This window comes from Salmo salar, chromosome 06 (genome assembly GCF_965601325.2).
Source record: "Salmo salar chromosome 06, fSalSal1, whole genome shotgun sequence".
Classification (NCBI taxonomy): domain Eukaryota; kingdom Metazoa; phylum Chordata; class Actinopteri; order Salmoniformes; family Salmonidae; genus Salmo; species Salmo salar.
In genome coordinates this window covers 71,746,475-71,764,257 of record NC_138296.1, presented here as the reverse complement: position 1 = coordinate 71,764,257, position 17,783 = coordinate 71,746,475, and the positions used below count along the sequence as shown (strand labels likewise).

At 40.6% G+C, this 17,783-nt stretch overlaps 1 protein-coding gene across 1 annotated transcript; it reads right to left on the bottom strand.

Annotated features, from left to right (window-relative positions):
* Positions 1-240: 240 nt before the first annotated feature.
* On the bottom strand, positions 241-12,699 carry gata4 (GATA binding protein 4). Its single transcript, XM_014205425.3, has 5 exons — positions 11,829-12,699; positions 4,510-4,676; positions 1,926-2,133; positions 1,695-1,828; positions 241-1,593 (listed from the first exon to the last, which is right to left on the bottom strand). The coding sequence occupies exons 1-5, from the start codon at positions 12,352-12,354 to the stop codon at positions 1,468-1,470; spliced, it is 1,161 nt and encodes a 386-aa protein (XP_014060900.1). The 5' UTR covers positions 12,355-12,699; the 3' UTR covers positions 241-1,467.
* Positions 12,700-17,783: the final 5,084 nt, after the last annotated feature.

The window sequence follows — 17,783 nt, the reverse complement described above, 5'->3', positions numbered from 1 at the left end:
ATGCCACTGCTCTTACTAAAGACTACATACAGATAGGTCAGATAAAGTTTCCAGATCAGGCTTGAGAAGTTTTCGCCGATGTCCCTTGAATTGCTCTTAGCTTCAGCAGGGATATTGGCCCTTGACTTGTTGAAACACAATGCACAACATATTCTATCTGTCTGCCTATTTGTCCTCTCATCATTTTGTTGAGGAAGAGTGATTTTCCTTTTGAATGTAATATGTATAATAACAATGATGTGTCAAAATGCTTGTCTTTATTACATTCCTCAGTACAGCTACAGGTGCACACTAAGGAAGGGCATCAAGTACAGTGTTAGTTAGTGCACATCGAGCTCATGGAGATACAGGTGCCATCTCTCACTGTGTAGTAGGGGTTCTCAAGGGTAACTTACAGTATATCACAATGGTGTATTATACAATTATACTGGAGTGAAGTCTTTACATAGAAATGTATGTTCATATTTTCATGGTCAATTACATGTGACAATGCTCCTCTATTTACCATACCAAATGCGTGTTTCCCTCCTGCAATTTACAAGCAAATTAAGGCACAACATTTTATAGTTAAAATATATGTTTTGTTAACAGTATTTGCTTCCAAATGCTTGTTTCTTGAATGAAATATTGTTTTTGTTTTCAGTAGAATAAATACCAGGGTGTAGAACCTACCCAATTACACTGAAATAAACAGACATGGAAATATCAGAGATTACTACAATTATTTTGGGAAGGATAATCTTTTAGAGTTCTTGCTTGTAGGAACATACTCTGCCCCTTTCATGGGTGGACAATTTCATTATAATCTACAGAGGGCGGTATGTGCCACTAAATCCATGTCCCATTCATCACACGCAGCATAGTAGCCAGGCTAGGTAGTTTATCAGTAAGAGATAATAGTATATTTTTTAAATCAAATAATAGTTTTGTCATACACAAGATCAAAGCAAAAGGTCACAGTAAAGATGACTAGGATGCAAATGTCATAGTAGCTAGTAATAATACATTAGGAAAAGGTGAAAATAATTGACAGCATTGTTTTTGCAGTAGGCAATCACACTATACAGAGTGATGAAGTCCATGGAGTTCATTCAACAGTGACGTCCGGCGAGTGGGTAAAAGGAAATCAAATCACTTTGAATAAACAGAGGATTGTTTTTGTCTTGTCCTATATTATCCCTCGCACATTGGAGGTTCCTGTGAGCACAGGGTAATTGAGGGAGTGCGATCAAGACCTGCTATGTGTGCTTCACTTTTTTTCGCTCTTCTTTTTGTCATTGGTTCTATAGATATGTGTTTCTGCACCTGAACAGTTCTCCTTATGTGTCTAATTCCCATCTTTCTATGCCGGCTGGTTCTGTGTGTCTGTGCTCCAGACCTGACTTAGTGCCGGAGCTCAGAAAGGAAGGTACAGTAGCTGTGCTGTGTGTAGGTTGGTGTGAGAAGTCAGCGGTGATCCTCTCTGTCTTAGGCCAGGATCAGGCTGTTCCAGGGCTCGTTCTTGGAGCCCGAGGACCCACCGTGCCCCCCAGGGGACAGCTTAAGGGGCAGGGCCCCACCCTGGGCATTTATATATGCTGGGAGGCCCGAAACCTGGAGGGAAAGGAAGACAGGTGGGCTAAGAGCTTTGTGTGTGTGTGTTTGTGTGTGTGTGTGTGTGTGTGTGGAGAGAGAGAGAGAGTTCATTGACTAACCTGTGTGTGTGTGTTGTGGTGGTGTGAGTACAGGCTGAGTGCCTCTGGTTCTGTCTTTATCTGGCGAGGCTCCTCTGAGTTACAAGGGGCACTGGGAGTGCTGCTGGGGGTGTGGCCATCCATGCCTGGAGTCCCTACAACACAGAGACCAGGGTTACTTTACACACACAGACACACACTCACACAAACAAACACACACACACACACACATTCACACACACACAAACGGACCAGGTTTGGACTTGTTGAGGTTCTTGGGTTTGCGTTTGCGTGTCTGAATCCCCTCCTTCTTCATGGCTAGGGGACGAGGAACCCCATGTAGTTTCATGTAGAGACCACAGGCGTTGCAGACAGGCTCTCCCTCTGCGTTGCGTCTCCACAGTGTGGTGGTGGTGGTGTGGCAGTTAGTGCACAACAGACCCACTCTTCGAGATGCAGACTGAAACACACAGAGAGAGTGAGAAAGAGAGAGAAAGAGAGGGAGAGAGAAAGAAAGAGTGAGAGAAACAGCAAGAGAGCGAGATATAGAGATAGAGACAGAGAGCAAGAGAGAGAGAGAAACAGAGATAAAGAGAAAGAGATATATAGAGAGAAAGAGAGAAACAGAGAGAAAGAGAGAGAGAAACAGAAAGAGAGAGATAGATAGAGACAGAGAGAGAGAGAAAGAAAGAGAGAGAGAGAAAAAGAGAGACAGACATAGAGAGAGAGACAGAGAGGGTGAATCAAATGAAATCCACCACATAAAATCAAATCAAATGTTATTTGTCACATGCGCAGAATACAACAGGCGTAGTAGACCTTACAGTGAAATGCTTCCTTACAAGCCCTTAACCAACAATGCAGTTTTAAGTAAAAAATAGATAAGTAAAAAATAAGAAATAAAAGTAACAAATAGTTAAAGAGCAGCAGTAAAATAACAATAGCGAGGCTATATACAGGGGGTACCAGTACAGAGTCAAGGTAATTGAGGTAATATGTACATGTACAGTTAAAGTCGGAAGTTTGTAGGTTAGGTTGGAGTCATTAAAACTTGTTTTTCAACCACTCCACAAATTTATTGTTAACAAACTATAGTTTTGGCAAGTCGGTTAGGACATCTACTTTGTGCATGACACAAGTAATTTTTCCAACAATTGTTTACAGACAGATTATTTCAATTATAATTCACTGTATCACAATTCTAGTGGGTCAGAAGTTTACATACACTAAGTTGACTGTGCCTTTAAACAGCTTGGAAAATTCCAGAAGATGATTTCATGGCTTTAGAAGCTTCTGATAGGCTAATTGACACCATTTGAGTCAATTGGAGGTGTACCTGTGGATATATTTCAAGGCCTACCTTCTAACTCAGTGCCTCTTTGCTTGACATCATGGGAAAATCAAAAGAAATCAGTCAAGACCTCAGAAAGAAAATGTAGACCTCCACAAGTCTGGTTCATCCTTGGGAGCAATTTCTAAACACCTGAAGGTACCATCGTTCATCTGTGCAAACAATAGTACGCAAGTATAAACACCATGGGACCACCCAGCCATCATACCGCTCAGGAAGGAGACGCGTTCTGTCTCCAAGAGATGAACGTATTTTTGGTGCAAAATGTGCAAATCAATCAACAGCAAAGGACCTTGTGAAGATGCTGGAGGAAACTGGTACAAAGTATGTATATCCACAGTAAAACGAGTCCAATATCAACATAATCTGAAAGGCCGCTCAGCAAGGAAGAAGCCACTGCTCCAAAACCTCCATAACAAAGCCAGACTATGGTTTGCAACTGCACATGGGGACAAAGATCTGCTGAAACAAAAATAGAACTGTTTGGCCATAATGACCATCGCTATGTTTGGAGGAAAAAGGGGGAGGCTTGCAAGCCGAAGAATACCCTCCCAACCATGAAGCATGGGGGTGGCAGCATCGTGTTGTGGGGGTTCTTTGCTGCAGGAGGGACTGGTGCACTTCACAAAATAGATGGCATCATGAGAATGGAAAATTATGTGGATATATTGAAGCAACATCTCAAGACATCAGTCAGAAGGTTAAAGCTTGGTCGCAAATGGGTCTTCCAAATGGACAATGACCCCAAGCATACTTCCAAAGTAGTGGCATAATGGCTTAAGGACAACAAAGTCAAGGTATTGGAGTGGCCATCACAAAGCCCTGACCTCAATCCTATAGAACATTTGTGGGCAGAACAGAAAAAGCGTGTGCAAGGAAGGAGGCCTAAAAACCTGATTTGGTTACACCAGCTCTGTCAGGAGGAATGGGCCAAAATTCACCCAATGTATTGTGGGAAGCTTGCGGAAGGCTACCTGAAACGTTTGACCCAAGTTAAACAATTTAAAGGCAATGCTACCAAATACTAATTGAGTGTATGTAAACTTCTGACCCACTGGGAATGTGATGAAAGAAATAAAAGCTGAAATAAATAATTCTCTCCACTATTATTCTGACATTTCACATTCTTAAAATAAAGTGGTGATCCTAACTGTCCTAAGACAGGGAATTTTTACTAGGGTTAAATGTCAGGAATTGTGAAAAACTGAGTTTAAATGTATTTGGCTAAGGTGTATGTAAACTTCCAACTTCAACTGTAGGTAGAGTTAAAGTAAGTATGCATAGATAATAAGCAGAGAATAGCACCAATTTACAAAAAGTCTGTATTTACACACGTACAGAATGAGAAAGAAGAGTGTGTGGGAGAGAGAAAGTGGAGTAGAAAGAATGGGAGAGAAGGAAAGAGAGAGGAATACAGAAAGAGAGACAATGCTACTGTCTTGTGTGTACTATATGTTGAAGATGAAATTTTGTCTTGTCACCTACCAGCCGTCTTTGGGGTTTGATGAGGGGTCTGTTTATACCGTTCACCTTGTGGTAAAGTCCACAGGCGTTACACAGGTAGTGGCCCGTACCATCCCGTCTCCACAGTGGGGTGGACATCGCTCCACAGTTCACACACTCACGCCCCTCAGCGAAGTCATCATACAGCTCTGTTGGAGGGAAGGAGACGAGAGAGGGGGGGGCGAGAGAGTTGAGAGAGAGAGAGAGAGGTATTGGAAAATAAATGCAAACACTGCTTACCTAAACATTACATAACAACCTAAAATCACAGAATAACATCAAACGGTTTATCCAGTCTTGAAAATCAACTCAGATGATGCTAGTGTGTGCAGAAGCAGTGACAACTCCTGACCAGAAGACGGTGCTCTCTCCTTCCTGTCCATACTAACCATAGAGCTAGATAGAAGACTAATCTTTATATCTGTGCTCTTATAGCGTCTGTGACAGCATGAGCAGCACCATTGAGGCTACAACCCATAGAATCCTCATCCAGTTGACTACTTTGACTACTTTAAAATGGCGGAAGCTTGGTGGAAGCCCTTAATGGTGCTCAACATGCTAAAACAGCCTTTTGGCCACTAGAGGCCTCTATCATTCTCTATGATACTAACACACTACACCATAGAGGTCTGGAATTGTTCCTTATCTGACAGCTCCTCCCTTGATAAAGGGCTAGGCTGGAAATAGAGATGGAATAGAGCTTCAGCTTATACAAATGGTCAATCTCTATAGAGATACTATGATGTTTGATAAATCTAACAGGGTATCTCCAGTCAGCACTTAACCACGCTGTCAGATGCAGTATCTAACTATATTGTGTATATACTTCATATAATCACACAACATTTGGCATTTGGAAAACATGAATGTATGGGTCAATTGAAATGAAACAGTGTTTAAAACTATAGATGCATTATCTGATTCAGTGGGTTGTTTCTAGGGAATGTGTGTAGGCTGATATCTGGAGGTAGAGGCAGACTTCTTTCAAGGTTGACAACAAAGCAGAGCTACAGCAGTGCAGGGAAGGGCAACCTTGGGCCGGGTAGAAGCTAGCCGACACATGGCAGAAACACAAGACAATAGACAAAAGAACTGCTCAAGAACAGATGTAGGATCTAAATTTGACCTATACTGTCACAGCAAAATAATCCTGCATCAACAGGATTTGAAAGTTTAGTCCATAATCCTGCTTGGTTGGTGGTTAGGCTGTTAGCTGCCCAAAAGTAAGTTACATGAAAAGTGTCAGTGGTGGAAAAAGTACCCAATTGTCATACTTGAGTAAAAGTATAGAAAATGACTCAAGTAAAAGTGAAAGTCACCCAGTGAAATACTACTTGAGTAAAAGTCTAAAAGTATTTGGTTTTAAATATACCTAAGTATAAAAAGTAAAAGTACATGTATAAATAATTTCAAATTGCTTATATTAAGCAAACCAGATGGCACAATTTTCTTGTTTTTTTTTAATTCATGGATAGCCAGGGGCTCACTACAACACTCAAACATAATTTACAAACAAAGCATTTGTGTTTAGTGAGTCTTCCAGATTAGAGGCAGTAGGGATGACCAGGGATGTTCTCTTGATGAATCCGTAGATTGGATCATTTTCCTGTCCTGCTAAGCATTCAAAATGTAACAAGTACTTTTAGGTATCAGGGAAAATGTATGGAGTAAAAAGTATATTATTTTCGTTAGGAATGTAGTGAAGTAAAAGTAAAAGTTGTCAAAAATATAAATAGTAAAGTATAGTACAGACAGAAAACTACATAAGTAGTACTTTAAAGTATTTTTACTTAAGTACTTTACACCACTGAAAAGTGCAATACTGTTAATATAATATAGCCATGTGTTAGTGTGGGTTTTCAGTTCATTTATGTAAATCACGAAGCTTCTGAGGATCTGGAAGATTTTCAAAAAAGAGTGATCAAATGAAGATCCTATATGCACATCCATGTGTATAAATCTCACAGAAGGTCACTAAGTATCGTTATCTCTGTGGGTCTATTGTTGAGAAATATCAGCACCAGCAGTCCGTGCTATAAGGTCAAGAGTAAAATATTTTTTGAAGTGTCTATTTCAATGTTCCATCTGAACACAATATAACCCTGTCCCATGAAGTCTTCAAAATAACAGAATGTAGCATTTACCTATTGCTGTTGGTTCATTCAATTTTCTGAAGAGCTTATCATGAGAAAAACACCTTTCAATTGGAATGGAATTCAATGGTAGTGAAAACAGTCTCCCTGGGGCAGAATCTTAACTTCAGAACAACAGATGGAACTCAAGCTTTTGGGTAAATCATGCATCGATGTCAATGAGCGTTGTGTGCGGCTCTCAATTTGCAACACTTAGTATGACCCCATGTGCTACTCTGCTTCCCCTGATGGGCCATATTTGCACCAGATAGTTTTTCCCCACTATAGACAAGAAATGTGTCTCCTGTACATCCCTCAAGAACATAACTGAAGGGCTTACCATTATGTTTAGAATTAATGTGATTTTATCATTCTAAATTGCTGATGTGTTTACATTCAAAACATAGAATAAAATCAAGCACAGGCCGTAATGATAGGCCTTTCGCTCAAATACTGCAAGTTACACTAATAAACATCTTTACTGTGATAAAGTACATGAAAAACATCCAAATATCAGATTAGATCAACTATATTAAATCCTTACACCTAGATGTATAATATATTCCAGAATGTAATGTGTAAGGATTTAATATAGTTGATCTAATCTGATATTGGGATGTTTTTCATGTATATTATATTCCAGAATGTAATGTGTAAGGATTTAATATAGTTGATCTAATCTGATATTGGGATGTTTTCATGTATAATATATTCCAGAATGTAATGTGTAAGGGTTTAATATAGCTGATCTAATCTGATATTGGGATGTTTTTCATGTATAATATATTCCAGAATGTAATGCGTAAGGATTTAATATAGCTGATCTAATCTGATATTGGGATTTTTTTCATGTGCTTTATCACAGGAAAATTGAGTCTTGGGGAGTTTTCCTCTCTTCCTCCCTCTCACTCAGTCCACCTCTGGAACATTAGCGACTTTCACTCTCTCTTCCACAGTAGAGCCCTGATAAACTCAGTCTAAAGTAATGGGTTTGGATTGAAGTACAACAGCACCCAGAGAGGTGAGAGGGTTGCATTAAATCGATGTGTTATCTGAAAAACTGAAGTATCTACACTGGAAATCTCATATGATAGCAGTTTGTTTTGATATGATCATGGTACCTTGCAATGTTATTGTTCCTGTGTTGAAATCTAAATCCAGGTTTGGTTTCTACTTCTATCCGTGGTTGGCTGTGTAGGAAAGATTTGCCAATGGGAGTGATTGTAAAAATGTGGATTGGACCAAAGACATTATCTCAGCCATAGATCAGTGCACATGTGGACAGCTCCATAGAAAAAGTGATGGTCTTACTAGATCACATAAGGTCCAGAGCAAGAAACCCATCACAGACTAAGTAACATATAATCAGACAAAGGTGATGATGACACAATCCAAACCAGTGCTTGTGGTCAAACTACCATCCTATTGTGATTAACTGTTGATCACTGTGTCCGGAGTTCACCAAAACTACATACTGAGGCAGATCCATGTCCCAGAGGTTCCTATTCAGAAGCAGATCCAGAATCAGCCAATTCATATGCACCAACTGTAGACGGCATCAGCATTAGCCGTAGACTACCGGCTAATGCCCTTTTGAGATGGAAAATGTTTTCCAAATATACTGAACAAAAATATATACGCAAAATGCAACAATTTAAACAATTTTACTAAGTTATAGTTCATATAAGGTAATCAGTCAATTGAAATAAATTCATTAGGCCCTAATCTATGGATTTCACATGACTGTGCAGGGGGGCAGCCATGGGTGGGCCTTGGAGGGCATAGCCCCGCCTCAGACGATCCCGAAGGTGAAGAAGCCGGATGTGGAGGTCCCGGACTAGCGTGGTTACACGTGGTCTGCGGTTGTGAGGCCAGTTGGACATACTGCCAAATGCTCTAAAACAATGTTGGAGGCGGCTTATGGTAGAGAAATGAACATTCAATTCTCTGGCAACAGCTCTGGTGGACATTACTGCAGTCAGCATGCCAATTGCACGCTCCCTCAAAACTTGAGACATCTGTGGTATTGTGTTGTGTGACAAAACGGCACATTTTTAAGTGCCCAGCACAAGGTGCACCAGTGTAATGATCATGCTGTTTAATCATTTTCTTGATATGCCACACCTGTCAGGTGGATGGATTATCTTGGTAAAAGATAAATGCTAACAAACAGGGATGTACCAATTTGTGCACTCAGTTTTAGAGAAATAATATTTTGGTGCGTATGGAACATTTCTGGGATTTTTTATTTCAGCTCGTGAAACATGGGACCAACACTTTACATGTTGCGTTTATATTTTTGTTCAGTGTATAGTAATATTCTATACATCTAACATCCAGTACACTCTTAGAAAAAAAAGTAGCTATTTGGAGTCTAAAAGGGTTATTTGACTGTTCCCATAGGAGAACCCCTTAAAAAAAACGTTTTGGTTCCATGTAGAACCCTTTCCAGAGAGGGTTCTACATGGATCCTGAAATGATTCAATATGGAAGCAAAAAGGTTTCTTCTATGGGGACGGACAAAGAACCCTTTTGGAAGAGTTTAGATCAGTAATGAATGTAGGTCTATGCTGTGTACTCCCACCACCAGACCAGTAAGCAGTGGTTTTTACTTGGACTTTATTTGACATGTAAATATTGCCTAGTTTCTGACACACATTGTAACCAGAGCGATTTCCATTCCAGTTGCAATGTGTGGAATTCAGTCTTATCATTCAGTGTGAACTAAAGTCCCCGAACCACCTGCACCAATCATACTGAACTCGTCAGGAGGGAGAAACAACCTTCATTTTATCTAGGATCACATTATCCCGATTAAAGTAGGCTTATGAATATCTTATAACTAAATGTTCGTTTTGGGCAGTCAATGATTGTGAATAAACTGGCCTCAACCTGCACTCTAAATTAAAAATGGTAATGGTGGAATTATTTTCTTCTGATATTTTATCTTTAAGTTGAATCGTGTTTCATATTTGTTATTTGAACCTTTTTGATTCTCTCTGTGATGAACAGGAGGCGTTCTGTCCATGGTTTTCCCCGTGAGCTTCGCCTCTCCCTTCAGTTTTCATTTGTGATGACAGGGTTATATCCATTCTTAAATAGAATCATCTGCACCACAAGAGTGATATATAATTATACCATTATTGTATTCCCAATAACATGAGACGTTAAGCTTTGTAGGCCTAAATGCAGTTGTGTCATCGTGCGTAGCAGGCGTTTTAAGATTATGAACATGAGACCAAACTAAAACGATTTGATATTTCTGATTGATGTACCATGCATAATGTAGGAGACATCCATTCATCTTGTGGTCTGCTATTGAAATTCTTATCGGTTGAATTGCGATATCAGTTTAGGTAGAATTTAAAGTGCATTAGGTTTTCATTTTGAGTCGTTTGTGGCAGATGACTGAAATAAAATAAATGTATCTTAGGCTACATTCACAAAAATGATGTCAAATTCATATACATTTAATTTAAACAAAGTGGTAGGCTAAATAGGGATCATAGTTTTGGAATGTATTCACTTATTATCCGAAGTGAATGACTTCTAAATTTGCAATCTCTAATTTATGTTGATAATAACTGGGTGGAATTAGTCTGCTTTGATTTATAATGTAATAACATTTCCCCTTGCTTCTTTTAAAATGTTACATTTGACAGAAGGGAGTAAATACAGACGAACGCGTCTGTGAATGATAAATAAGCTATCAGACAGAAGGGAGTAAATAAATAACAATTGTTCTGAGAAACGCGGGTATTGTCAAAATAAGATTTTAATTACTTGAATATTTGTAGTTCTACAAATGTGGATTTTTTTTAAAGGTCCAATGCAGCCGTTTTTATCTCAATATCAAATCATTTCTGGGTAACAATGAAGTACCTTACTGTGATTGTTTTCAATTTAAATGGTTAAAAAAAAAAGAAGCAAAGAACAATTTCTCAAGCAAGAATTTTGCGAGGACTGTCTGGGCGTGGTTTGAGTGGGGAGGGGGAAACAGAAAATGTGCTGTTATTGGCAGAGATGTTTGGAAATCTCTTTCTTATTGGTCTATTAACTAATTTACCACATGGTGATATCACCATGGAAGGCCAAACTTCCACCAAAACAGGCTGAAATGTCAGGCTCTTTTCTAACAGCTCTTACAATAACAGGGAATTATCATAATTTTCACAATATTATTTAAATCTCATAGTGTGGAGATATATATAAAACACTTGATCATTTATTAATGGTAAAGACTCATACTATAGCCTATATCCTAAACTATTTCTTACACCTGCCCTAGGTAGGCTAGTCTATTTCCAGCTTCTTAAATGGTTTATTATACAGTTAAACTGTGTTATGATTGTTTTTTTTCTTTCATTTCCTTGGTTTGACAAGGCAAAAATTGCCATTACTTGACCATTAAAATGCTTTGCTCAGTCTGAGACCTAAAACCTACAATTAACAGGAATAAAACATATTTTCTTCAACAAAAAAATCCATAAAATGCAATATCTTGGGCTGGCTATGCAGTTAGATTTTTTTTCAATGCATGCCCCAATGTGCAATATTGTCGAGCCCTAGGCCTATCTCTATCTACCCCGTAGGCCTATTAGTATTCTTTAATATCACAAATGACAAATGATAATAAATGATAGAAATATCGTAGGATAGGCTACTCATACGATATAACCCTCCCAACGTGTTCAAGCAATGCATTGACTCTGTTTATTTCAAACCACTGATTACAGTTATCATGACTAAGGCTGTAATGAGACCTATACAAGTGTTTCGGTGATATAGAGTTGTATTATTTGGATGGCTTTCATTTGATGGAAACCATGTTAAATGAATAACATTATGTCCGGAAGACTTGGAAAGATATACATGTTCAAAGTTGGATACAAATGTGGAGATATATAGCCTATATTGTTATGCGCAGTTTAACGAACGGTTGTTGAGTGTTGACCTTTGGATAGGCCTAATAACCTACTGAATCAAGTATGACGTTTACCAATAGCTTTAATTCTAGTAATGAAACAACTGAAATATAGGCCTACTCTTGGCAATATCTTCATCTGAATTTGAAAGCTATTTTTTTAGCAAAACATTTGTAGATAATGGAAAACCTGACACGAAAATGTTAATGGTGGATATTTCTGACCATGTTTTCACCAGTCTTACCTAGGTTGGGGTGCCGTGTCTGGCCCCCGGACTGCAGGCTATGCAGGACGGAGCTGTCGAATGGAGACGTGGCCCACGTCCCGCCCATGTTTGGGCTCATATAGGCCGGGTACGGACTGTGGTAGGACCCGCCGAGGCTTCGCGTCCCGTAATGATCCCTCCCGTTGGTGGAGATGTTGAGCGGACTAGTAAACGTGTTCGTCTCCCGAGCTACGGCGACCCCGGATGAGAGAGTTGGGCTGGTGGAGAAGGCGAACCGCGGGGAAACCGGAGGGTGGTGCGCATTGCCGGTGTTGTAGGAGGGCACCGACTCGGAACCCGGCTGCGCCCAGGCCGGGTGGCCTGACACGGGGTTGCTCTGCTGCGAGGACCCGTGTGTCTGGAGGTAAGGCAGCGTGGGGATCATGGGGGTGACCCGGGTCGTGGGCACGTACACCGGTGAGGTTGTGGGGGAGGCATTGTGGAGGAAACTGGGCTCGTACGACGAGGGTCCGTGGTTGGTTGTCATGGTTATGCCCTGGTACATATCTGCTCCTCTGGGGTGACCATCAGCGTTGATAGTTGGTTATGATAGCAGCTGTGTCCACAGGCTCCTCGCTAACGTGTGAATGATTGCTGGTAATCCAACAGAAATTCTCTCCAACTTCTTCTGTAAACGGACTCTTGTCATGTAGTCAAACATAGGCTACCATTTCAAATCGTTTTTTTCCTTCTTCGCCGAATAGACTATAGCCTAGTGTAGGCTACAATAAAATAATCATCATCTCTCCGGAGAGGAGAGGAGTGGGAAGCCGAGGCACAGTAATGGACAAGATTCCTGCTCTCATGTTATCATCTCTCTCGCGCGCTCTCTCTCTCTCTCTCCCGCTACCTTTCTCTCTCTCTCGACCCACCCTTCACGGTGACTACTGAAGCCTACTCTACCCCAGCTAGTGTTTGAATTGTTTCCTGAAGAAGATCATACGATTAAAGAGATTGTCTTTGTAAATACCAGAAGATCAACGGCATATTTCTCAGATGAGATTAAATATGTAATCCAAAACAATAAAATACAAGTAGGCCTACAATGTAACATACGTAGGCCTATAATTTTTTGTGAAGCAACTGAGAAATAATATATTTTTAGGTTTTCCACCTATTTATTTCCCCTTTAGCAAAGTCAATGTGGCAGTTCATGTATGATCATTTTTGCTCAGACTATCACCTTCAGGTTTTCATTGATTGCCACAATTTGTCAAATTATGGAACAAATAACACAGTGTATCTTAAAAAACGTATCGAATGATGTAAACATTTTATGAAAAAAGGTTTTCTTTTGTGAACGTTTTCTTCGTGCCTATTACAAATCAACTCGTTGCGCGTGATTGTATTTGTATGACTCTCACATTTCAAAATGGTTTATGACATTTACCGCCCAAGAAAGTAAAAACAAAAACATGAGATAGAAATAAAACATGTTCTTTAATTTGATTGAATGAGCCTGGACATTCAATAATATGTTTCACTTGCTGAATGATTACGATGAAGACCTTTATTATTGTAAATTGTGGTGTTAGCCAGTCAATAATAATAATTATAACAACAACAACAATAGGGCTTACCAAATAATAACACTATTATTAATAATAGCAATACAATAAACAACACAAATAAAACAAAACAATTAGTCCTAATAATAACACAAATAATAATCCATCAATAAAATAGCATAAACATAACGTTAAATATAATGCTCTTTTTTTTTGGACCTAACGAATGTTTCTACCATTGTTAGAGATGATGGAGACTGAGTGCTGGGTCGGTTGGTAACCTATACAGTCACGGTCCGGCCCGATGGTCGACGCCAGACAAGTCTTTAGTCCTCCGCGTCGGATGTGTCGAGCGTTGTTGTTCTCTCGTAGACAGATTTATACCTGTCATCAACACTTGTGAATGTAAACACACGAGGCCACTTCATTGTCCCGCTCTTCCCCTTGACAGTCATACTTTGAATTATGTGGTTCAACACACTATGCGTGCTGCCAAGTCAATGCCTGCACTTGTGTGTGTGCGTGTGTGTAGCTCAGGAGCAACGTTTTGTCGGTTAAGTCAGGCTAATTTCTGTCAAATTTCGTTTCATATTTGGTTATACATAAACATGAATTACTTCAAAGTATTTCTTAAACGAATATAAATTGATATTCACAACAAAAAAACATATATTATGGCTGTGTGTTAACTAAATGTAAATTAATTAATAATGACCAATGAAAAAAAAAAATACGGTAATAATAGGGATTGATAGCTAAAAGGCCTGTTGGAGTGTGTGTGTGTGTGTGTGTGTGTGTGTGTGTGTGTGTGTGTGTGTGTGTGTGTGTGTGTGTGTGTGTGTGTGTGTGTGTGTGTGTGTGTGTGTGTGTGTGTGTGTGTGTGTGTGTGTGTGTGCATACAGTTAGAACATAGCCTATGCGTTGGTGTGTGTATGTGTGTGTATGTGTGTGTATGTGTGTGATATGCATATGCTCGAATACTCCAGTTTCAGTCTTTCAATGTCACTATAACATAAACTGAGATAAGGTGGCAATGTGTAGTGGGAGTCGCATGACTTCAGTGTGTGTATATATGACTTCAGAAAGTATTCACCCCTTGACTTTTTACACATTTTGTTGTGTTACAGCCTGAATTGGATTAAACTGAGATTTTGTGTTACTTGCCTACACACAATACCCCATAATGTCAAAGTGGAATTGTGAAAAGCTGAAATGTTTTGAGTCAATAAGTATTCAACCCCTTTGCTTTGGCAAGCCTACATAAGTTCAGGAGTAAAAATGTGCTTAACCTGTACAGGATCGATGTCCCCCGGACGGTTGAGCTAACGTGCGCTAATGTGATTAGCATGACGTTGTAATAAGTTACATGGACTCCCTCTGTGTGTGGTAATAGTGTTTAACATGATTTTTGAATGACTTCCTCATCTCTGTACCCAACACATACAATTATCTGTAAGGTCCCTCAGTCAAGCAGTGAATTTCCAACAGATTCAACCACAAAGACAAGTGGAGGTTTTTAATGCCTCGCAGAGAAGGGCACCTATTGGTAGATGGGTAAAAAACTAAACACAAAAGAATAATGTGCAAATATTGTACAGTCCAGGTGTGCAAAGCGATTAGAGGCTTACCCAGAAAGACTCACAGTTGTAATCGATGCCAATGGTGAGATATTTCTGTATTTCATTTTCAATACATTTATAAACATTTATAAAAACAGGTTTTCACTTTGTCATTATGGGGTATTGTGCATAAGTGGGTGAACACATTTTTGTTCTTCTATCCATTTTGAATTCAGACTGTAACACAACTAAATGTGGAATAAGTCAAGGGGTATGAAGGTACTGTATGTGTGTGTGTGTGGGTGTGTGTGTATGTGTGTGTGTGTGCATGTGCTTGCGTGTATGTTACTCTGGTCCTGTCTATTGTGCCATCAGGTCGGTGGCCAAACAGGATGCTCTTGGCCGTCGTTGAGGCTACAGTGAGGGGTGACCAGACTTTGTGGATCAGCGAAAATAACAAGACACCACCCTCTGTATCTCACAGGGCTTCCTACGCCTCTCCCCAGGGGCCCTCTCCCCAGGGGCCCTGTTCACCCGTAAGCCTGGTTCTGGTGAGGGCTGACTTCGTCCTGCCTGCCTGGCCTGCTGCCTGAGCACACTCAAAACAATGCTGGGTTTGTTTGGTTGACCAAACTGCTGGCTTGCAGGCCTTGGGTCACTTAGTTGGGTTGTTTTCTTTAAAAACTGCTGGGTTATTGATGCTGGGTGCTGGGTTATTGCTGCTGGGTGCTGGGTTATTGGTGCTGGGTGCTGGGTTATTGGTGCTGGGTGCTGGGTTATTGATGCTGGGTGCTGGGTTATTGATGCTGGGTGCTGGGTTATTGATGCTGGGTTATTGATGCTGGGTGCTGGGTTATTGATGCTGGGTGCTGGGTTATTGATGCTGGGTTATTGATGCTGGGTGCTGGGTTATTGGTGATGGGTTATTGGTGCTGGGTGCTGGGTTATTGGTGCTGGGTGCTGGGTTATTGGTGCTGGGTGCTGGGTTATTGATGCTGGGTGCTGGGTTATTGATGCTGGGTGCTGGGTTATTGATGCTGGGTGCTGGGTTATTGGTGATGGGTTATTGGTGCTGGGTGCTGGGTTATTGATGCTGGGTTATTGATGCTGGGTGCTGGGTTATTGGTGATGGGTTATTGATGCTGGGTGCTCGGTTATTGGTGATGGGTTATTGGTGCTGGGTGCTGGGTTATTGGTGCTGGGTGCTGGGTTATTGGTGATGGGTTATTGATGCTGGGTGCTCGGTTATTGATGCTGGGTTATTGATGCTGGGTGCTGGGTTATTGGTGCTGGGTGCTGGGTTATTGGTGATGGGTTATTGATTCTGGGTGCTGGGTTATTGATGCTGGGTTATTGATGCTGGGTGCTGGGTTATTGGTGCTGGGTGCTGGGTTATTGGTGATGGGTTATTGATGCTGGGTGCTGGGTTATTGGTGCTGGGTGCTGGGTTATTGGTGCTGGGTGCTGGGTTATTGGTGATGGGTTATTGATTCTGGGTGCTGGGTTATTGGTGCTGGGTGCTGGGTTATTGGTGCTGGGTGCTGGGTTATTGGTGATGGGTGCTGGGTTATTGGTGCTGGGTGCTGGGTTATTGGTGATGGGTTATTGATTCTGGGTGCTGGGTTATTGGTGCTGGGTGCTGGGTTATTGGTGCTGGGTGCTGGGTTATTGATGCTGGGTGCTGGGTTATTGGTGCTGGGTGCTGGGTTATTGGTGATGGGTTATTGATTCTGGGTGCTGGGTTATTGATGCTGGGTGCTGGGTTATTGGTGCTGGGTGCTGGGTTATTGGTGATGGGTTATTGAGTTATGACCCAGCAGGTCTGATCAGAAGACAGGAGGCATAGTTTAGTAGGCACGTGGCTTTTAGGTAGTTATTTCTAGCCACCGATTAGAGTAAATGTCATTCCTGTTCATCTGTTCCGTTGTATAGTTTTCATATGTTAAGGTTGAACATTTACATTTTTGTAGCTTCAATAAGGTTTATAGAACTGTAGAAATTCCCCAAAAGCCTATGTAAATCCCATTGTTGGGATACGATAAGGAGGTATACCTTATTATGTAATAAGGGGATATACCTTATTATAATATCTAATAAATAATCATAAAGGTGCAATATGCAGAAATCACTACGCTACTTCCTGGTTGCTAAAATTCGAATAGTTCACCTAATTTCAGTTTATGTGACAAAACAAGCAATGTATAATGTAGAAAATCATTGTACCATCTAAACCGCTGTGAAATATATTTTCAATAACAAAAGATATTGCATTTTCAGCTTTTTGAAGCTAGTGAACAAAACCGAATGTAAAATATGCAAAAACAACATTTAACCTATGTTTGGGTAATCCCAACAACCCAACTTGTTAGGTTATTTACACAACCCAACTGGCTGGGTCAAATAACCCAGCGTGCGTTCTGTTCAATATTTACCCAGCGCTGAGTTACCAAATAACCCAAATTGGTTTGTTTTTAACTTAGTATTTTTTAGAGTACAGAATGTTTCCACATCTAAACAGCCATACCTGTTTGATGTACACTGCTACAGAAGGAATAACTTTTCTCTAAAATGTCCAACTTTCTCCCTCTCTACCTTTTTCTCTCTGTCTCCCTTCTCCTATCTGTTTGTGTAGACAACAGGGTGTGCCCAGCGCAGCCAGCCCACTCCTGTCCAGTCCAGCCCGGCCAGCCCAGGGCAGCCCATTACAGTACTGATTCTCCTGTTCTTGGCCCCTGGAGAGTCAAGGCAAATAGCCCAGTATTGCTGCATTGGAAAGGAACAGGGCATCATCAATGTGTAACTGGCGGGCTGATAAAGCAGCTAATAACTAAGCCTGCAGCTATTAACCCAAAGAGCCTAGCTACGTG